The sequence below is a fragment of the Leuciscus leuciscus genome (genome assembly GCF_965113295.1).
Source record: "Leuciscus leuciscus genome assembly, chromosome: 5".
Taxonomy (NCBI): Eukaryota; Metazoa; Chordata; class Actinopteri; order Cypriniformes; family Leuciscidae; genus Leuciscus; species Leuciscus leuciscus.
In genome coordinates this window covers 14,876,305-14,898,971 of record NC_138729.1, presented here as the reverse complement: position 1 = coordinate 14,898,971, position 22,667 = coordinate 14,876,305, and the positions used below count along the sequence as shown (strand labels likewise).

Here is a 22,667-nt window from a genome sequence, read left to right as displayed (position 1 = left end):
CTAGTAATCCCACTCAGAAAAAGTACATTTGGTCAATTATCATTTTCATTTACTGCAATACATAACTGGAATTCATTGGCCATTACAATTAAAAACATACATATGTATTCGACTTTTATTGCACACCTTAAAAATTGGCTAATCGACAATTACACCTGCACACATTAATATGCTAGATGTGATGTGCACACTAGATGTGACATGATCATGCTTCTGCCACTTGATCTCTGCTGGCTGCTTCAATGCTATGTCCTGTATGTGCTTCAATGTGGCCTTTGCATGATTATTTTTTTGTGTCAATTTTCTCTAGTTTATTGCATGACCTGTTTTTATGTCTTTGCAATTTGTGCTTGCTTGTCTGTTTCAATTTTGTGCCACCTTGTTTGTTTGTCTAAGCTCTTGCTTAAGCCTTGTTTTAATTGTAATGTATTTATTGATGTATGCCAATTAACAACTGGCTGGGGACTACAGCTGGAAATTAGCCGTAGAGGCTAAAGCTGCTCTTTTCATTAAAAAGAGGTTGTCCACATTATTATAAACCAATAAACTAAACTAAATAAACTAAACTAAAATACACTGGAACAGTTACATTTCTTGGAACTGGACGAGCGATGAGTTTTGGTGGAAGTCCGGCCGCAGCGGGACTTGAACACCGTCGTTTCCCTAGGCGTGCTAGGACGACTTCGGGGCCTCGGGCTTTACCGCAATCCTGGGCCGTGGCCCACGCGGGGCGGGGCGGCAGCCAGATGAGCGAGAGCGCGGTCTAGCGCTTCGGGCCTGTCGGCGCTGCGAAGTGGCGGTGGTGGGTGGAGGCTGAGGCTGTGAGCTCTGAGCAGACGCTTTCGCACGGCCTGCTGCAGAACTGGAGCTCTTCGGCAGGAAGTGCTTCATAGCCTGTGACGCTTTCTGTACCTCGGCGAATCTTTCCGCGAAACCTTTGACGGAAGTTCCGAAGAGGCCAGCAGGAGAAAGCGGAGCATCGAGGAACGCGGCATGCTCAGACTCAGACATCTCAGAGAGCATTAGCCACAGGTGTCTCTCAGTCACAGTGAGAGAGGCCATGCGCCGTCCTATGGCCTGTGCAGCAGACTTAGTAGCGCGGAGAGCGAGGTCCTTAGCACTTCTCAAGTCTGGCACGCAAATTGCATCTGGTCCTATCTCGTCAAGCTTTCGGAGGAGATCGGCCTGGAAAATTTGCAGTGTGGCCATAGTATGCAGCGCTGACGCAGCCTGCCCAGCGGCGGAGAGAGCAGGAATCATCCTCCCTGTCCTTCAGGAAGAGACACTGACGAAGCCGGTGAAGCTGGCGGGTGAACCGGCGAGCTTTGACGGGTGGGGGAAGGTTCCGGGACCCGCTGAGCACGGCGCTTTTTACGCCGCGGCACTGCAGTGGGCGGAGGTGCAGTCTCAGCGAAATATGCCAGGCGAGTCCTCAGAGTCGCCATAGGCAGTAGCTCGCAATGAGGGCAGCCGCCGTCAGCGAGCACGAGAGCTGCATGATCCTCACCCCAGGCAGGAAACGCAGATCACATGGTGGTCCCCGTCGCTGAGTGTGGCTTTGCACGAGCCGCAGGAAGGCATCTTTAAAAAGACGCAAGCTCTTTTAGACAGTGTGTGTCGCGGCGGCGAACACACACACAGCAGAGAGTGTAAAGGATATAGGCGCCGGATAGCGCAGCAGGAAGGCGATTGAAGGCGGCGCGGCCAGCAACTTCAGTGACGACTCATCCCACTGCAAAGGCTTCCTCAGACGGCGCGGCTTCTCTCCGGATCCAGCGATGCGTGTGCTTCGCTGAAGAGATGAAAAATCAGATATCAGCTGCCTGCGAGCTGGATTTATAGGCCTAAGCCACGCCCGTTTCGGCGGGACGTGCCGCAGTGGGCGCGAAGCACCCTCATTGGGTCTGACGTCACGCTAGGCCTCGCTCGATAGGCTGCTGCAGTTGCAGCAGAACAGCCAATAAGCACACGAGCCGTCTTGCCTATGTCTGTATGCTGCCACAACGCATTTTACAATAATACAAAATTAAGGATAATTTTTTTGGCTTCAATATCTCGCGGAAAAGGGATTTTGCCCTAGCAGATCCTTACGCAGTACGAGAGACCTCTCGTAAGAGAAATGATATCCATAATTGGAGCTCAACAAACAATTAGTGTTCAGAAATTTTTTTTAATCACAATTAATATAATCAATTTGGGATTTCATATAGACATGAGCTCATTTTTGGCTGCTGATAACTCAAAATTCAGAACCAAATCAAAAATCAAAAAAAGCAGGAAAATGTTTAAAAACGATTTCCAATAAAGTAAATAAGACTTGTTGTATCATTAACTCAACAAAAAAACTGAACTGTGTAATCTAACACACAAATATGGGTTAAATGAATTGCCTGTGTCATTGTTATCCGGAATGACATGCTGTTAGACAGAAGGACATTCTTGAATATTTTTCAGGATTACCATAAAAACCATTCTCAGTATAATTTTTCTTTCCAACTCTCAAACTTGAAACAAAGTAAGAGACACTGACAAGTTTTTAATCATTTATAAATCTGTAAAAAATTTCTGTAAATCTGTAAAATTATAATGCTTCATAAACAATGGCCAAGGGTATAGTCTAACACATTATACAGCTAAAACACTTACCCCTCATTTACACTGCACATCTCTGCGGTGCATTACGTCTGCGACAAGGTTTTATTCCATCCTCCATGCCGTGCCAACTCACACCAGGAGCATTTCAGAAGCGGAGCGACTGGATGCGCGAGACCACGTGATTCGCCTGTCCGACGTGGTTTTTCTTGATTTTTGAGTTTCTACCATACAGACTCCAAGGATATTGGTGTGTAATACGTTTGGGAGTTTGCACAGGGTGTTTATTTTGAATTTGACAATGTTTTTTTACTTTTATTTTGTATTCCCGGTGCGACTTGGACGCGCGTCCGTCAAAAATAGACTAGGCGCCTATATTTAGCGAAGCGTCGCGGAGAGCCGCTTCTGGGAAGCTTCTGAAACGCGCCGCGTCGCGGCCGGTGTAAACACAAGCATTGACTAGAATGGGCGCGATCAGCTCCGGTAGCCGTGTCGCAGCCGTAATGCGCTGCAGACGTGTGCGGTGTAAATGAGGGGTTACCCCGGTTTCACACCGCAAGCGTCAGCGGCGCGTGAGCAGCGCGTATTTTCTTCGCCGTCCATGTTAATCAATGAGTGCATTCACACCGGGAGCAGGAGCAGCGCGTGAGCGTCAAGCAGGAGCGTCGCGTGAACAGCAGTGCAGCGGGGGTTTCGGCGCCCAGTCTATTTTTTGCTGTGCTGCTCACGCTCAATTAAAGTGAAACCACACTTTTGATGGACAAAATAAATGTGATTTAACACAAAACGTGCTCAAAATGCACAGAATAAGCATGTCAAGAGTTTTAACAACAATGCCAATGTCTAGTGTTTTAACAATTATGCCAGAAAAGATTGATTAAGTATAACAAATATGTGTTTACCCATTTACATTTTTTAATTATTCGTTTTGGGTGAAAGTATGGTATTATTATAAAAATTAAATAAAGTCAAACTAGCCACAAAATACGATATAAACTTTATTTGAGTTTATTATGTAATACACAGACACTATGCTATATAGGCTCTAGTAAAAGTGCATGCGGCAGATGATGTTAACACAACCTGTATCAATGGATGACACGAGGAGGTCGAGAAGCACAAAGTGCTTTATGACCCAAAAAACAACACGTTCTAAAAGGAATTAAAACAAAAGTGCAGTGTAAATGAGGGTTACACCGCACACGTCTGCGGTGCATTACGGCTGCGACATGGCTACCGGAGCTGATCGCGCCCATTCTAGTCAATGCTTGTGTTTACACCGGCCGCGACGCAGATGTGTGCGGTGTAAATGAGTGGTTACAGTGTGTGATGAGGCTCAGTCTGTGTGTGAAGGAAGACAGGGTCGGCATGACTGGGACTCGTACGGCTTTTTATTCAAAGTAAAATAAAAATATACAAAAGGTACGCGTTCACCGTAGGTTTTTACAGCACAGAAAATTAATTGACAGTTCACACAAGCTCTTTCCACTGCATCAGCTTTCTCTGGTTCACATAAACTCTTCCCGCTGTCATCAGCTTTCTCTGGTTCACGTAAACTCTTCCCGCTGTCATCAGCCCCACATCACCACATAGCCTTCACCATACCTAGATATTAGCATGAAGTACTTTCCATAAGATCATCTCTCAATGCAAATCAAACCAGCTATTAGGCTAACTGAAATAAAACCATGCCAATCTCTAGGTATGGTGAAGGCTATGTGATGATGTGGGGCTATTTTAATTCCAAAGGCCAAGGGAACTTTATCAGGATGCATAGTATCCTGGATCCATGAAGTAACTAGCCTTTAAAAATAAAAATCTGCCTGCCTCTATGGGAATTTAGCATAGGGGTGTCCAGACTTATGCACCCTGTATTTTAAGGAAAAACATTTATTTATTTACGATACATTATTCATTCACAAAGAAAATTGGTGTCCTTAAAGGTTGGATTTTTCCTATTTTTTTTTTTAATTAAGGCATTAAGTTCAATTTCCAAAAGATGATTTTTTTATTCCTCTTTTTAGTCAACTTTAGCATGGGTGGCAAAACTTATGCATAGCACTGTATACAAAACAGACCTCCTTCTTCTTAAGGAACTCTGAATGACCCCAAGGTTGAAATCTCTTAAAACCAAAGAGACATCGGCTGCGTTCGAAACCGCTTACTCAATGAGTAGGTACTTAATTTCAATAAGTACTTACTTAACGAGCGCTAAAAGAGTAGGTACTTTATAGCCAAATCTCGTATGGATGCGATCCGGACATCATCCGCCATATTGACGTTATCATGTGACCTATGATGTTATCACAAGCACAAAAATGTTAAAGTTATGAGCAACAGGTGCACCGACATCTGACTGCATCAGAACAACCTAACTAGAACGGCTTTCATCAGCGTCTGAAATGGTTGGCATGTCTGCAATAGTTAGACGAATGTGTGCAGAAAGGAGACGTCGGGCAGCTGCTCGGAGATCTCGCCTTTGGAGAGGACTGATGATTTTATACTCAAAGCAAGTATTACTACTTAAAAAATTAAGATTACCCTAGAATGAATTGCATTACTAGCCCACCCCAACACTTATGCACAATAATAATGACAAAATGCTGACTAACACCTAATTATATAACATTTTCTTAATGAAAATTATATATTTTGGTAAAACAAGCAAACTGTTGTATTGTCATATGACATAGCTGTGCATGAATACACACTAGACAAATGCAGCTGATGTGAATACATACAATTTTATTCAAGCAATGATTAATGCATGAATTCATGAAATGAATATATTTTATTTACTGACAACAATATGAAATATTAATAAAAAAGTAAATGAATGAATAAAAGAAATCATCACAATAAATAAATATACAAGTCAATACCACATGAAACATCGCTTTATTCAAGCTTTTTGTTCTAACAAACTATCATGTATTTACAGGCAGTGAACCCCACATCATACTGCCATCTCAACAGAGCTGTTCCCATTCTGCGGCTCTGTTTTGATGAAGCGGCTGACCACCGTGCCCACCTTCGCCTGTCTCTGCCATCCATCATGTCCCTGATTGCTGCAGTCAGACTAGAATCGGACCATGGATGGGAACGGGAGATTGAGGTGCTTGTGTTCCCGCACTGGCTGGCCCATGCAGCATCTTACAGGGTGGTGTCGCAGGCCTTCGACATCCCAAAGACCTCTGTGCATGACATTGTGCACAGAGTGAGAAAGGCCATCATGGGAATTTTGAGGAGGGTGATTTGCTTTCCGACCGGAGATGACCAGGAGGCTGTGGGAGCAGGATTTGCACAGCTGTCTGGGTCACCAGCTTTCAGCAGAGCAGTTGGTGCAATAGACGGCTGTCATATCCGTATCAAACCTCCAGCAAATAACTCCCACTGTTACTTCAACAGGAAGCTGTTTCACTCCATCCATCTCCAGGCCATCACTGATCACCGGAGGAAATTCCTTGATGTCTTTGTGGGATATCCTGGGTCTGTGCACGATGCCAGGGTGCCGAGGAACAGCCCTGTGTACGCCGGCAGCCTTTATCCACCTGCAGGCAAGTGCATCCTCGGGGATGGAGGCTATCCTTGCCTGAGTGCCCCCATCTGCCTCATCACCCCGTACAGAGAGCCGGTGCAGAACCCTGTGCAGGCTCGTTTCAACAGCAAGCACTCCCGTGCCCGCAACATTGTGGAGAGAGCTTTTGGGATGCTGAAGACATGGCCCAGACATGGATGGAAAATACCATTTCATCAAGGTATTACTATAATACAAAATGCATGCATACATTTACTACAATTTCTATTGTAGTGAAAGGGGTGGGTGAAAGGGTTAGATCACCTCAACATATAAATACAGCCATTATTTACCATTATTTGGCGCTGTATTTTCTTCAAGGCCTTGGAGGTGAGCCCTGCCTTCGTGCCTGAGGTTGTTGCGTGCTGCGCTGTACTTCACAATCTCGCTCTAGTCAATGGGGACATCGTTGAGCCAGAGGATGAGGAAGACCTTGATGACGGCCTCCCTGATCCCCACAACCTTGAAGCAAGAGTGGGAGAACATGTGCAGGACAATCTGGCTGCCGCTGTGTCTGCTCCAAAAATCCCTGTGCCTGCTCTCCGACTACCTGAGCACGACTACCTTTAAAACATTTAAGAAGATTAAAATGTTTTACAATTCATGTTGTCAGCAGTCCATTTCTTGCCAAATGTAATTTTATAGGTTTACAATTACATGCAAATATTTGTTAGAGCTTTACTACCTTTGTGGTGTAGTGGGCTAAACCACTGAACTGGTTAGCAGAAGATTGCTGGTCGATCAGCAAGGCTCTTTACTCCAGGTTGGTCCAGGGTCATTATCCCTGTAATACATTCATTTAGTCACTTTGGATAAAAACATCTGCCAAATGCATAAATGTGATTGATTTTTGTAAAGCTTTTTTTGAAACGGTCTCGGGCATAAACACTCAAAGCTGCTTATTTCATCAAGGTATTACTATAATACAAAATGCATGCATACATTTACTACAATTTCTATTGTAGTGAAAGGGGTGGGTGAAAGGGTTAGATCACCTCAACTTATAAATACAGCCATTATTTACTTGCTTTCATGCTGTTAGATCCCTCTGTTTTTTGTTTAAATAAAAAAAGGGGATTTTTGTCAAGTTTGTTCTGCTGGTTTCATACAATATCAATCAATGGAGGCCAACTTTCAGAAGCTTCCTGGCATTATCTGATGGTGCTTTTGAAGCTTCTGAAAGTCGATTGACTGGTACTGTATTAAACCAACAGTACAAACCTGACCAAAATCACCTTTTGTGTTCAGAAAAACAAAACAAGAAAACAGAGGGATCAAACAACATGAAGGTGAGTAAATAATGACTGAATTATTTGCTTGGGTTCACTAACCCTTTTTTTGCTTGGGTTCACTAACCCTTTTGATGCAAAACTTAAGGTAGTTTGTGTAAACAGTCTCAAGTTCAGCTTAGGTCATGAAGGACTATTGTCCTGCAGAGTTTTTCCAACCCTAATTATAGACACCTGAATCAATTTAAACCAATTAATAACTGTCTACTTGAAAATTACAGACAGGTGTGTTGGAACTGAACCCTCCATGACCTGCCTTGAAAATCCCTGCATGAGCTCTGTGGGCCCTATTTTAACGATCTGAAACGCAAGTGTCAAGCGCAAAGCGCAAGTAACTTTGTGGGCGGGTCTCGGGCGCTGTTGCTATTTTCCCGGCGGGATAAATGCCTCTTGCGCCCGGCGCAAATCTAAAATGGGTTGGTCTGAAGTAGCTTCATTATTCATAGGTGTGGTTTGGGCGTAACGTGAAATAAACCAATCAGAGCGACATCTCACATTCCCTTTAAGAGCAGGCGCGCTTGTTCTAAAGCGGATTCCTATTATAACGGCGGATTTGCCAGGCGCGCGCCAGGAGCGGTTCACCGCTGAGGAGACAGACGTTCTCATCAGGGACATTGGGGATGGAGAAACCCACCCAAATGAACTTTGGTTAAACAGGCGTATGATAATTTGGGTAAATGTGTAAGCTATATGTATGCTTTTATAATAAATTGTCTGTCTGTCTATCTATCTATCTATCTATCTATCTATCTATCTATCTATCTATCTATCTATCTATCTATCTATCGTAATAATGTATGATTTGCAAAAATGAAAACTGCTGCTTCTGTGTAGATGAGAGAATCAAAGTGCGCGTTGTGCACACGCTACATTGATTATGGCCAAGCATGCGCCCTTAAAATAGCATATGAATAACATGCGCAACACGCCACTGACTTTAAACAATTTTTTCCTGGTTAGTGGCGCAATTGTTTTCTAAACCTGCAAAATAGCATGAAGGAACGTTTGCGCCGGAACACGCCTCCTCTTTGCGCTGAACCGCCCCCGGAGCGCAAGTGTATTTCCTAACTTACCGACGTGCGTCTGAGGAGGGAAAAGTCTGCTTTGCGCGGGTGCAAAATAGGAATGATACATGCGTCGGTGTACAAAGTAAATTGCGCTGGGTGCAAGATAGGGCCCTGTATGTATTTAGAAGTCATATAATACACTCCAATAAAACTGTTGTTTTAAAGTGTTTTATTTAAATTTTTTAGATTACACCGCACATTTACTAATTATTCATCACTTCATAAATATTTAATCTATGAATTTTATCAGCATTCCGCTTTCCGGTGAAGAGGGCTTCATGAGCCACTCTCCACCGGATAAGCAGATGTGTGTGCTCATCTGTCCCTGTAACATCCAGACAAGATTCACGTTACCTCTGTGATTTATGAGCTCAATACTACATGTACATGTTGATCATAAATGTTCCACAATTTTTCAACAGTACTAATGGACAAATGAAATAGATTACTTATGTTAAGTTACTTTATGTAAACTTATTAAACATTTGTCTAATGAAAACAGTGTTGACAACAGTGAATTCTCCTAAACAATAGTACACATACATCACTCAGATGTCTATTTCATATCTATTAGACGTAGTAATCTGCAATTCTTATAGAAGATTTTTTGCCAGATATTAAATAGACATTTAGTAATTGTATTTAAGATGCATATGGTTTAAAATGTATGCAAATCCACTTTGGAGATGTATGTGTCCTTACTGGAGCTCCTCTGTTAGCTATAGGCCTACATAATAAAATGTGATTTACAGCAAAATCACAAATTTACCATACTAGCGTATTTACACCTTCAACAATTCAACAGTTTACTGTACAGTAGTTCAACACATGCGATCATTTGATTTGTAATACTCACATTTGAAAACACTCTCGTCCGTCATCCTTTCCGTCATGTTCGAGTATGACGTATCCTTCTTCTTCTTCTTCTTTTTTATGACATATCCTCTTGCGTGGCCTCCTGGGATAGAAGAGTATCCATCGGTTGAGCACTCAAAAATCTGGGCAGAAGCAGTAGATCATCCGGGAACTTCTCGCCTACTCTTTTATGAATACTGATGTTTCGAACGTACTGCTTCCTTCACGTACTGTTTTCGCCTACTATATAGTAGGAAAGTAGGCATATTCGAACGCACTTAAGTCCAAATCTCGCGATAATTAGTACGTCACCCAGGTAATTCTCACCTACTCTTTTGGATTCGTACATACTTTTTCGCTCGCCTACTCTTTTTCCCATACTAAATAGTAGGGAAGTATGCGGTTTCGAACGCAGCCATCGACTTTACCTATAAAAATACATAAAATCATCCCAAAACGAATAATGGACTAATAATCAAATAAAATCTTAGGACCCGAACAAAGCTTTGGAGAAGGACACAGGAGAAAGAGTAGATTCGAAAACGATCATGGAGAAGCCATGACGGAGTAACCAGACAGACCAGCAACCATGTAAAAGAGCAGACGAAAGAACCCAAATCAAGATCAGAAGAACATGGATAAACAGCTTCATTCAAGCCATCTAACTACTCTCGTCTCAATTTTCTTTCCTTTCTTAGTTTTCTTTTCTTTTCCGTTGTGAGTCTCGGTTCTAAGTTAAGTTTTGCGACAAAGTTTCGGTCCACTGCAAAGCCTGCTTCTAGCTTCAAAGACTTTCCATCCATCCGCCAGCACACCACGTGATTGGCCGCCCCAGACATCTATATCCAGGCACGAGGAGACGTCAGCCAACAAACCTGGGAAACCCCTTTCACGCTGACGAAGGGAATCCCCAAAAGCAAAGACAAGAAAGTAGCCTCCAGACTCTTAAAATTAACTGGTGCATTGATAGATTTAATAACCCGCCTAAGAAACGTCATGTCTTATTAGTGCATATAGAATCTTGGGATTTCATCATCTTACTCTTAAAACTCATTCTTTCCTCCCTCTCGTTCTTTCTGCAACTCGTATGAATGTGTGTGCATGTGTTTGTGTTAGGTATTAGTTTTATGTGTTAGAATAATCAATAAAGTCTTGTTTGTATTTTAAAGAGAAGTGTTACTTGTGTTATGTGCTTACAAATTTAATTTCTTAAACTGTTTATCTAAGTTACCTTGCTAATAAATAGTGTTTCACTATAGTTTGGATATTTATATCCGCTGCAGAGCTGATAGTTGCGGCCGATTAAAATGAACCCTGGACGAGTCATTTGCTCGGCCGTAATAAGTGATTCTTTCGAATTCCCTATAAATTAATTAATAATTCCTTTTGAGCTAAATTGACCTGTCAGAATCACTAAATTACGTTACACCATGAACTCAACTACCAGTATTTTAGATCCGGTTCCTGCTCGGTTATTATGAACTGCCTTGCATTAATTTGCCCTCATATGACTTCAATTGTGAATTTACCATTGAGTTCTGGAATCATTCCTTCAGACTTAAAAACCTCTGCCATTACACCAGTCCCTAAGAAGCCTGGTTGTGATGTTTCTGATTTGTCCAATTACAGGCCTATTTCAAACCTTCCATTCTTGACTAAAGTTCTGGAGCGTGTTGTGGCTATTCAGTTAAATCGTCACCTAGCACTGAACAGTCTTTTTGAACCTTTTCAATCTGGGTTCAGAAAAGGGCATAGTACTGAGACAGCTCTAGTGAGGGTCGTAAATGATCTTCTTATAGTGGCAGATTCTGGTGCATGCAGAATTTTGGTCTTATTAGACCTCAGTGCTTCTTTTGGTACTTTATGTCACTCTATTCTGCTAGATCGGCTGGAAAATTGGCTGGGTCTTTCTGGAGCAGTATTCAGTTGGTTTCGGTCTTATTTAACGAATCGTGCCCTGTTTGAAAGCTTGGGTAATAACAAATCTGATACCGTGCCTGTACAACAGGGAGTACCTCGGGGTTCAGTGTTGGGTCCAATTTTATTTAACATTTACATGCTTCCACTTGGGCAGATCATCAGGAAATATGGTCTTGGATATCATTGCTACGCGGATGATACACAGATTTATATTACCACTAGTCCTGATGTCCATTGCTCATTAATACCTTTGTATAATAGTCTAGCAGAGATCAGTGTATGGATGCAGAATAACTTCCTGAAGCTGAATGGCTCCAGAACTGAATTGATGCAGATTGGTACAGTGGCGGCTACTCATAAGGCCGAGCAGATTAGTTTGTTTGTTGACTCCAAGCATGGTAATTCCAACTTCACAGGTGCAGAATCATGGTGTCATTTTTGATCCTCAGTTAACATTTGGAGCACATATAAAACACATCTCTAAAACTGCTTTTTACCATCTGAGAAACGTTGCTCGACTCAGACCTTTTCTCTCTTTTGCAGATACAGAAAGGCTTATACATGCCTTCATTACAACTAGGTTAGATTACTGTAATGCCTTGTTCTCTGGCCTTCCAGTTAAATCTCTGAGCAGGCTACAGTATATTCAAAATTCTGCCACCCGTGTGCTCACTTGTACTTCTCCTCGTGAACACATTACACCGGTGTTTTCACAGTTGCACTGGCTTCCCATAAATGCGAGAATTGATTTAAAAAAAGGGACTGCACCAGAGTATCTTTGCGAACTCATTAGCCCCTATACTCCATCACATTCTCTCTCCATTCTGCTAACTCTCTTTTGCTACATCAGCCTTCATGTAAGCTCAAGACTATGGGAAAGAGCCTTTTCATACAAAGCCCCCAAGCTATGGAATGTGCTTCCTCTTACCATAAGAATTGCACCAACGTTGGGACATTTTAAAAAGTTGATTAAGACACATTTATTTAATGCTGTTTTTTAATTGTTGTATTGCCCTTGCTGTTTTTGTTTATTTTACTGTAGCGCTTTGGGTTTAAGAAAAGCGCTTTACAAATAAAATGTATTATTATTATTATTATTATTATTATTATTATTTTTATTAAGGCTAGATTATTGTAATGCTATTATGGGTGGTTGCACTGCACGCTTAATAATCAAACTACAGTTGGTCTAAAATGCAGCAGGTAGAGTTCTTACTAGAACCAGGAAGTATGACCATATTAGCCCGGTTCTGTCAAAACTGCATAGGCTCAATATTAAACATTGTATAAATTTTAAAATATTGCTGATCACTTACAAAGCACTAAATGGTTTAGCTCCCCAGTACTTGAGCGTGCTCTTAACGCATTATAATCCTTCACGTCTATTGCGATCTCAAAATTCCGGCCAGTTGATAATACCTAGAATATCAAAATTGACTGCTGGCGACAGATCCTTTTCCTATTTAGCACCACAACTTTGGAACAATCTTCCTAACATTGTCCGGGAAGCAGACACACTCTGTCAGTTCAAATCTAGACTAAAAACACATCTCTTTGGTCTAGCATACACAACACATTATAGACTTTCTATAATTCAATGTTAGGCTGCATAGTTTAGGTCAGCCGGAACCAGGAACACTCCCCATAAATCCTGATGTACTAGTTACATCATAAGGAGGATGACGTCTACGCTAATATTAGTCTCTCTGTTTGTCCGAGGTTTACCGCAGTCCGCCGGATCCAGACCATATCCAGATCTGATGAAGGACCTGTGGCTGGACACGATGGCAACGCAGTCCTGGAGTGTCAACCAGTCCCACCCCTGTTTACTGAAGTCAGCCGGATCCCGGCCGTATCCAGATGGTGGTGGTCCTGCATCTGGACCCATCCATGACACATCCCTGAAGTGCCAGCCTCATCAGCCCTGTGAAGGTCTCATCGACACGACAGCCATCAGCACTGATCCTCAACTACCTAGCACTTATTGTTAATGATATGATTGCAGACTATAATCTAGATGTGCTGTGTTTGACAGAAACCTGGCTAAAACCAAACGATTACATTACTTTAAATGAGACCACCCTCCAAGATTACTGTTATACACATGAACCTCGTCTGAAAGGCAAAGGGGGAGGTGTTGCTGTAATTTATAGTAATATTTTTAGAATTACTAAGAAGTCTAGTTTCAGATATAATTCTTTTGAAGTGTTGGTGCTTAATATAGCAATATATTGGGCCCTATTTTAACGATCTGAAACGCAAGTATCAAGCGCGAAATTATCAAGCAAGTATCAAGCGCTTGTTCCATGGCGGATTGATATTATAACGGCGGATTTGCCAGGCGCACGCCAGGAGCAGTTCACAGCCGAGGAGACCGATGTTCTCGTCAGGGCCGTAAAACACAGAGAAGTGACATTGTATGGGGACGGGAGAAACCCACCCAAATTAGCTTCAGTTAAACAGGCGTAACAAATTTGGGTAAATGTGTAAGCTAGATTTATGCCTATTTTTTCACATCTTCATGGACACAACAATGATTTCCCTCGTGTGTTAATATTTTCCTTGTAATAATGTATGCTTTTCTAAAAATGAAAACTGTGTCTGTGTGTAGATGAGATAAGCAAAGTGCATGCGCGTTGTGCACACGCTACATTGATTATGGCCAAGCATGCACCCTTAAAATAGCATATGAATAACATGCGCAACGCGCCACTGACTTTAGACTAGGTTTTTCCTGGTCTGTGGCGGAATTGTTTTCTGGAAAACTGGAAAATAGCACCAGGGAACGTTTGCGCCGGGAACACGCCTCCTCTTTTCGCTGAACCGCCCCCGGGAGCTCAAGTTCATTTCCTAATTTACCGACGTGCGTCTGTGGAGGGAAAAGTCCGCTGTGTGCAGGTGCAAAATAGGAATGATACATGCGTCGGTGTACAAAGTAAATTGCGCTGGATGCAAGATAGGGCCCATAGTGTAAATGATAAATCACGTTTGAGATTTTTACTGGCTACTGTATACAAGCCACCAGGGCACCATACAGACTTTATCAAATAATTTGCTGACTTTCTATCAGAGTCATAATTGTTGGTGATTTTAATATACAGTGGGGAGAACAAGTATTTGATACACTGCCGATTTTGCAGGTTTTCCTACTTACAAAGCATGTAGAGGTCTGTAATTTTTATCATTGGTACACTTCAACTGTGAGAGACGGAATCTAAAACAAAAATCCAGAAAATCACATTGTATGATTTTTAAATAATTAATTAGCATTTTATTGCATGACATAAGTATTTGATCACCTACCAACCAGTAATAATTCCGGCTCTCACAGACCTGTTAGTTTTTCTTTAAGAAGCCCCCCTGTTCTCCATTCATTACCTGTAACAACTGCACCTGTTTGAACCTGTTACCTGTATAAAAGACACCTGTCCACACACTCAATCAAACAGACTCCAACCTCTCCACAATGGCCAAGACCAGAGAGCTGTGTAAGGACATCAGGGATAAAATTGTAGACTTGCACAAGGCTGGGATGGGCTACAGGACAATAGGCAAGCAATTTGGTGAGAAGGCAACAACTGTTGGCGCAATTATTAGAAAATGGAAGAAGTTCAAGATGACGGTCAATCTCCCTCGGTCTGGGGCACCATGCAAGATCTCACCTCGTGGGGCATCAATGATCATGAGGAAGGTGAGGGATCAGCCCAGAACTACACGGCAGGACCTGGTCAAAAAGATGCATTGGGACTGGCATTTAAAGACATTCTTAACTCCACAATAACACAATACCCTACTCATTGCCGTAATCATACCCTAGATCTAATATTATCACACGGAATCAATGTTGATGCTGTTGAAATTCTGCAGCAGTGCGATGACATCTCAGATCATTATCTAGTCTCGTGCAAACTTCATTTAGCCAAGGCTGCAAAGCCGACTCCGTGTTACAAATATGTTAGACCTATCACTTCTGCCACTAAAGATTGCTTTATTAATAATCTTCCTGATCAGTTTCATAATCACAGCATCCCAGATAGCTTAGAAGAACTCGATATTGCGACAGAAACTTTTAACTCTCTTTTTCCAGCACTTTAGACACAGTTGCTCCATTGCGCTTAAAGAAGATTAAATAAAATAGCCCAACGCCGTGATACAACGAGCACACTCGGGCCCTTAACTCTTTCGCCGCCAAACACGGAATTTTCCGGGTTTTAGAAAAAAACGCTTCGCCGCCAAACACGGAATTTTCCGGGTTTTAGAAAAAAACGCTTCGCCGCCAAACACGGAATTTTCCGTGTTTTCGTGTTTTCGGTGGTATACGGTAAAGAAGACCCGTGCGCATGCTCTGAATGAGTATGGAACCTTTTGATCCAAGAATTTGATTGCAATCAGCTGCGATCGACTCAAACATTTGGAGTATGTCAAAATATCTGAGACAAAATGAAGAGATCATATACGGCTGATCAAGTACTGGAGGTGTTGATGGATTCGGAGTCCGATCACTCCTTATTTGATAATTTTGCATCTGATCGGGATGAAGCAGTCAATGAGAGAGATGCAGACACAAGTTCTAGTCGTGATAGATTGTTCACACGTCGTTCTGGACGAAGACACGGTTCACCTGTGTCTGTGAGTCGAAGAGTGGACAGTGACAGTTCAGAGACAGAAAGCGTTACTTCAGACAGTGAGTGGACGCATTCAAGTTCTCGTTCGTCGTTCCCAGGTGGAAGAACGCGTAGAGGTAAGACAAGATGAGAAAATATATGAGAACGTGTTATATCTTTATGCACATGTAATGCACAATGTTGGATTTTATATATATAAACACTATAATGTTTATGTGTGAGTGTGCATGTATTTATGTGTGGCTGTGTGCATAAATATGAGCGTGTAATGCACATATTGTTTCTCTCTTTGTGCACCTTTACCACATTGTAATATGTACAGATGAAACTCGAAAAAATGTGTGTGTGTGTGTATATATGAAGAGTTCAGATGCAAAAGCCTCTAAATGCCATCTGAAATTTTCTTAATGATAATTTTTATCAAGCTTGTGTATTTAAGTTCAGTAATTTCACTTAAATGACAATTAATAGGTAATCTTCATTGCCATTTAAGTGAAATTATTGAATTTAAATATACGAGCTTGATAAAAATGATCATTCTATAAGAAAATTTCAGATGGCATTTAGAGGCTTTTGCATCTGAACTCTTCATATATATATATATATATATATATATATATATATAACACAAACACTATAATGTTTATGTGTGAGTGTGCATGTATTTATGTGTGGCTGTGTGCATAAATATGAGCGTGCAATTCACAAATTGTTTCTCTCTTTGTGCACATTTACCACATTTTAATATGTACAGTTGAAACTCGATTTTTTTTTTTAAAAAGGTGAAACTAATATATCATTTTGACTCATTACATGCAAAGTGAGATATTTCAAGCCTTTGTTATAATGTTTATTATGGCTTACATCTTATATAAACCCCAAATTCTAAATTAGAATATTGTGAAAAGGTTTTCATAAGCTGTAAGCCATAATAAAAGTTAGAACAAGTTATATGAGTCAATATATTATTAGTTTCACCTTTTTTTCTTTTGCAAGAGTTTCACCTGTGTATATATATGTATGTGTGTATCTGTCTTTTTATTAAAAGTAATTCCAATTATTCATATAATTATTTACAGGTAGAACACAGTGAGGCAGAGGCAGAGGCCGGATGCGTCTACATCAACATGATGCTGCTGGTAACCAAACAAGGGCCACTGTGAGCCATCCAGCTGAAGATGCTGAACCTGATGATCCTGAGTGGCAAGAAATTAACTGGCAGCCAAAAAACATTCCCTTCACTGAGAATCCTGGGCCTATCGGTGATGCTGCTGCTCTTGAGTCAGAACAACCTGTAGACTTTACTGAGTTGTTCCTTTCTGATGAACTGATTCAGAACATTGTTGAACAGACCAACCTGTATGCAGATCAGTGCATTCAGGCTATGGGTGACACTTCTCAACATGCTAGATGTCATGCATGGAAGCCTGTCACAGTTTCAGAAATGAAAACCTTCATGGGGCTCCTTTTTCTCACTGGTATCATTCGTAAGCCTAAACTTGAAATGTACTGGTCTACAGATGACATGTTAGCTACCCCCTACTTCAACAAGGTCATGCCTCGCAACAGGTTTGAAATCATATGGACATATCTTCACTTCAATGATAATACAACAAGGCCAGACAATTGTACTGACAGGCTGTACAAAATCCGTCCTGTCTTGGATCACCTTGTGTCCAAATTCCGCGAAATGTATCAGCCCAAATCTAACATTTGCATTGATGAGGGTATGTTTCTGTGGCGTGGACGCCTAGCTTTCAGGGTGTACAATCCCCAGAAACCCATCAAATATGGAGTAAAATCCTACATCTTGTGCGATTCTGAAACCGGCTACTGTTTTAACATGAAGCCCTATTGTGGGGAAAGCTCTACCCTGGGAGACACAGTTGTCTCTCTTCTTGATCGCCTAGCAGGTCATGGCTACAGATTGTTTATGGACAACCTATACAACTCTGTACGACTGTGTGAGCGCCTACTTGATGTGAAAACCCATGCATGTGGTACAATTAGGAAAAACAGAGGTGAACCGCCGGTCATTCGAGATGTCCGAAATGCTGACCTTAGGATTGGGGAAACAATCATGCGTCACAACGGAAATGTGATGGTCTTGGCATGGAGAGACAAACAAACTGTGAAAATGGTTACAACATTCCATCAGAACAACATGGAACGCACTGAGGTATGGCAGAGAGGCCACCAAGAAAAAGTTACAAAGCATAAACCAGCATGCATTGTGGAATACAATCATGAAATGAATGGCGTTGACAGACTAGACCAAAACATTGCGTACTACCCTTTTATCAGGAAGTCACAAAAGTGGACAAAGAAATTTGTCATGTATCTGTTTCAGATCAGTTTGTTCAACGCTTTTGTCATTTACAAAGAGAAAAACCCACAGAGTAATTGTACAACTCTTCTCTCATTCATCCAGAGTGTTATAAAATCATGGACCAGCCAAGAGTATGCTAGTGGTGGGGAGAAAAGTGCTACTGAAAACACTCCAACAGCTACTGAAAACACTCCAAGAGCACCATACAAAACTGACCCAACAAACAGGCTGAATGTCAGTTTTGCGGTTCATGAACTAGTTCGAATCCTGCCCACTCCAAAAAAGCAAAACCCAACCAGAGGATGCAGAGTTTGTGTGCGTAACGGGTTGCGGAAGGAGACCTCCTTCTACTGCAAGAGTTGTGGTGTTCCCTTGCATCCTGGAAAATGTTACTCAATTTACCACTCAAAAGCAAGCTACATGGCCTAAATTTGAGTAATTTTACATTTATTTATAATTTTAATTTATTTTGGAAGGTTTTAGATGCAATGGAAATGAAATCTCAATGTGTTCTGTTTGAAAATGCACTTGTTTTATTAAAATGCTTTTTTCTCAGCTTTTTGTCCAGAATGTGGTGTTTTTGACAAAACCTACCCATGTTCAAGTGGCAATAAAAAAGGAACAAATGAAGATAGAATAAAATAGTTTTTTTTTGTTTAAAAGCAGAGTCTTAGATCTTCATTTCGATATGTAGCATGTTCATATATTCATAGGAGAAAAAATTTTGTCGGCCATTAAAGTTTAGCGAAAATCGTCAAAAACCCTGGCGCTGGCTGGCAACTTTTTTTAAAAAGGCTGGCGGTGAAAGAGTTAAGAGAGCAGCCAGAAAAATGGAGCGCAACTGGAAGAAAACAAAACTAGAGGTATTTCGCATTTCATGGAAAGAGAGCTCGATTGCATACAGAGAGGCCTTAAACGCTGCTAGATCTGCTTATTTTTCAACCCTATTAGAAGAAAATAAACAAAACCCTAGGTATTTATTTGAAACAGTGGCTAAACTAACAAGCCCAGAAGTTTCCAAGCAGCACAGCAGTAATGACTTTATCCCCTTCTGGTAACACTTTATAATAATATTCAGTTGTAAGTCATTTATAAGTGGTTAGCTAATGATGAACTAATCATTTACAAAACATTCATAAATGATTAGCAAGTGATATACTAACATTTTACGTATGTTTTGTAAATTCTGTTACAATTAATTTACAAGTGATTAGTAAATGATCAAAACGAATCATTTATGAACCATGACTATGCATTCATAAATGATTAAAAAGTGATATGTCCATTATTTTATGTATGTTTTGTAGATTCAGTTATAAGTGAATATAGTATTATAGTATATAGTATTCCTAATCATCCTCATACACTGATTGGCTTCATCACCGTCTCCTCTCCACCAGTTAGCTGGTGTGTGGTGGGCGTTCTGGCGCAATATGGCTGCCGTCGCATCATCCAAGTGGATGCTGCACATTGGTGGTGGTTGAGGAGATCCCCCCTTCTATGTAAAGCGCTTTGAGGTCTCAGAAAAAAGCGCTATATAAATGTAACAAATTATTAATTATTATTTATTATTAAGTCATTTACATTTGATTAGTTAATGATTAACTAATCATTTACAAAACATGACTATGCATTTCATAAATGTTTAATACATTTTGAATTTTTTTTGTATGTTTTGCTCACATCAGGTGCATAGTGTTTAAAGACTCCATGTGTTTCAGAGAAGACAGCTGTCTATACCCTCACCAGTCAGCACTTACACTGCAGCACACACTACAGTGTTCAACACCTGTTATAGATGTGTAAACGCATGAATAAATCATTTACAACACTTTCTGCATCCCCTAATCCAGGGGTGCCCAATCCTGCTCCTGCCGATCGACTGTCCTGCACAGTTCTCTTACGAGAGGTACTCTCGTACTGCGTAAATCTTACGCTAGGGGAAATCTCTTTTCCGCGAGATACTGAAGCCAAAAAATTATCCTTAATTTTGAAATAATGTAAAACGCGTTGCGGCAGCATGCAGACATAGGCGAGACAGCTCGCGCGCCTATTGGCTGCCCTGCGGCAACTGCAGCAGCCTATCGATAAGGCCCTATCGTGACGTCATCACCAATGGGGGCGCTTCGCGCCCCATACGTCACGTCCCGCCGAAACGGGCGTGGCCTGGGGCTATAAATATAGCATCGAAAGGCTAGCTTACCGATTTTTCATCTCTTCAGCGGAGCTCACGCATCGCTGGATCCAGAGAGAAGAAGCCGCGCCGTGGAAACAGCATTTCAGCGGGACGAGTTCGGTACCTGGAGTCGCTGGCCGCGCCGCCTTCAACCACCGTTCCTGCTACGCTATCCGGCGTTATATCCTTTTATTGCATTGTGTGTGTTCGCCGCCGCGACTCACACTCCTTCTCTAAAAGAGCAGAGCGTCTTTTTCAAGATGTCTCGTCCATCCTGTGGCTCGTGCCGAGCCCCACTCAGCGACGGGGACCGCCATGTCATCTGCGTTTCCTGCCTGGGTGAAGGACATGCGGCTCTAGCGCTCGCTGACGGCGGATGCCCTCACTGCGAGCTTATGCCTATGGCGACTCTGAGGACTCGCATGGCAACTTTCCACGAGCCTGCACCTCCCGCTTCGACGCCGCGCCGTAAAAAGCGCCGTGCTCAGCGGATCCCTGAGCCTCCCACCGAGAAAAGCTCGCCGGTGCGCCTGCCAGCTTCGCCGTCTGCTTCTCTCGAGTCTCTCACTCCCGGACAGTGGCCGCCGCTGGCCGCCGCTTCCGCCGGAGATGACAAGGAAGAAGCGGCAGTTTTCGAGGAGGACAACTGCTCTATCCTGGCTTCGGACAGCGAGGATTGGGCGAGCTCTGTGGACCTCGCCCCTTCTTCTGCCCGCGAGTCGTCAGGAAAACGGGCCAGCATTGAAGCTGAGCTGATGCGTCTGCTCACACAGGCCACAGAGAGCCTCGGCCTCGAGTGGTCCGTGCCCGCCGAGCCTACACGCAACCGTCTGGACGGCTGTTTTCTGCAAGGGGACCGCGTTTCCACGCCCTCAAGACCCGCCCCGTTTCTTCCTGAGCTTCATGAAGAACTGGCAAAGTCTTGGAGCGCCCCTTTTTCAGCCAGGCTACGTTCCTCTGCTTCGGCGGCATTCTCCGTGGTGGACGGTGCCAAAGACAGAGGATACCTCGCTCTCCCTCTAGTGGAGGAGGCAGTAGCAGCCCATCTTTGCCCGCCCTCTGTTGGACGGCGGACTAAGACGGCGCTACCTTCAAAAGCCTGCCGCGCTACTTCCACCCTGCACAGTCGCGCTTACACCGCCGCTGGGCAGGCTGCATCAGCGCTACACACTATGGCCACTCTCCAGATCTTCCAAGCTAACCTTCTCCGAAAGCTGGACGAGGAAGGCACGGAAGCAGTCAACGTGGCGGATTTAAGGAGCGCTACGGACCTCGCTCTCCGCGCTACGAAATCCGCTGCACAGGCCATAGGGCGGAACATGGCCTCTCTCACCGTTGCTGAGAGACACCTCTGGCTGACGCTTTCAGAAATGCCGGACTCGGAGCGCTCTGTGTTCCTCGACGCCCCCGTTTCTGCTACTGGCCTCTTTGGATCGTCCGTCAAAGATTTCGCGGACAGATTCGCTGAGGTACAAAAGACGTCGCAGGCCATGAAGCACTTTTTGCCAAAGCGCTCTAGCTACGCATCAGGCCGCTCTAAACAGCCGTCTGCTCGCAGCTCGCAGCCACCGCCCCCCGCCGCCGCTTCACAGCGTCGACAGGCCCGGGACCAGAGACCACGCTCTCGCTCTGCCGGCCGCCGCCCCCCACAGCGTGGGACTCGGCCGAAGGTTGAGATGAAGCCCGAGGCCTCAAAGTCTTCCTAGCCAGCTTAGGAAAACGACGGTGTTCAAGCCCCGCTGCGGCCGGGTTTCCACCAAAACTTCCCGCTCGTCCAGTTCCATTACATGCGACTGTTCCAGTGTACTCTACAGTAAACAAGTCGGTTACATTACCCGCTTGCCTGTACACAAACGCCGTTTTCACGGCGACCCAGATAAATCCTGTAAAGAGCGTATTTTCTGGTATTCCGGCCACGGCCGACGGTGTTATGAGTGTAGTAAAAATGCCCACTGCCCAGTGCCCATTCCTACACACAGACACAGCCCGCCCCACAGGGCTCGCGCACATAAAATCGACTCATGTCGATTGCGCACAGAATGTAGTGAACGTGCCCACGTCCCAGTGCCCACAAACACTACACGCTGCATGTCTCTCGGTTTCTGTAAAAACGAAACCAACACACATACAACCGACTCAGGTCGATGGTGTTTTCAGTGCAAATGTGCCCGCTGTCCTGCGCCCACATTCACTCACAGACATGACGAATCCCTCGGTTTCCCCCACGCTCGCCGTCT

The 22,667-nt window shown here is 43.1% G+C and overlaps 2 protein-coding genes and 1 long non-coding RNA gene across 3 annotated transcripts; 1 reads left to right on the top strand and 2 right to left on the bottom strand.

Moving 5' to 3' along the window:
- Positions 1-4,188: 4,188 nt before the first annotated feature.
- On the bottom strand, positions 4,189-15,442 carry LOC309499995. The gene is made up of 4 exons (XR_014206423.1): positions 14,455-15,442; positions 6,855-6,953; positions 6,463-6,733; positions 4,189-6,356 (listed from the first exon to the last, which is right to left on the bottom strand). It is a non-coding gene; the product is annotated as an uncharacterized lncRNA (long non-coding RNA).
- Positions 8,729-13,571, bottom strand: LOC309500123 (uncharacterized protein; the record flags this gene model as incomplete). Its single annotated transcript, XM_082171688.1, has 3 exons — positions 13,026-13,571; positions 9,382-9,483; positions 8,729-8,850 (listed from the first exon to the last, which is right to left on the bottom strand). The coding sequence occupies exons 1-3, from the start codon at positions 13,186-13,188 to the stop codon at positions 8,729-8,731; spliced, it is 387 nt and encodes a 128-aa protein (XP_082027814.1). The 5' UTR covers positions 13,189-13,571.
- A 1,135-nt stretch (positions 15,443-16,577) lies between the features above and the next one.
- LOC309498382 (piggyBac transposable element-derived protein 4-like) lies at positions 16,578-19,064 on the top strand. Its single transcript, XM_082169089.1, has 2 exons — positions 16,578-18,104; positions 18,357-19,064. Exons 1-2 carry the CDS (start codon positions 17,037-17,039, stop codon positions 18,681-18,683), a joined length of 1,395 nt encoding a protein of 464 aa, XP_082025215.1. The 5' UTR covers positions 16,578-17,036; the 3' UTR covers positions 18,684-19,064.
- Positions 19,065-22,667: the final 3,603 nt, after the last annotated feature.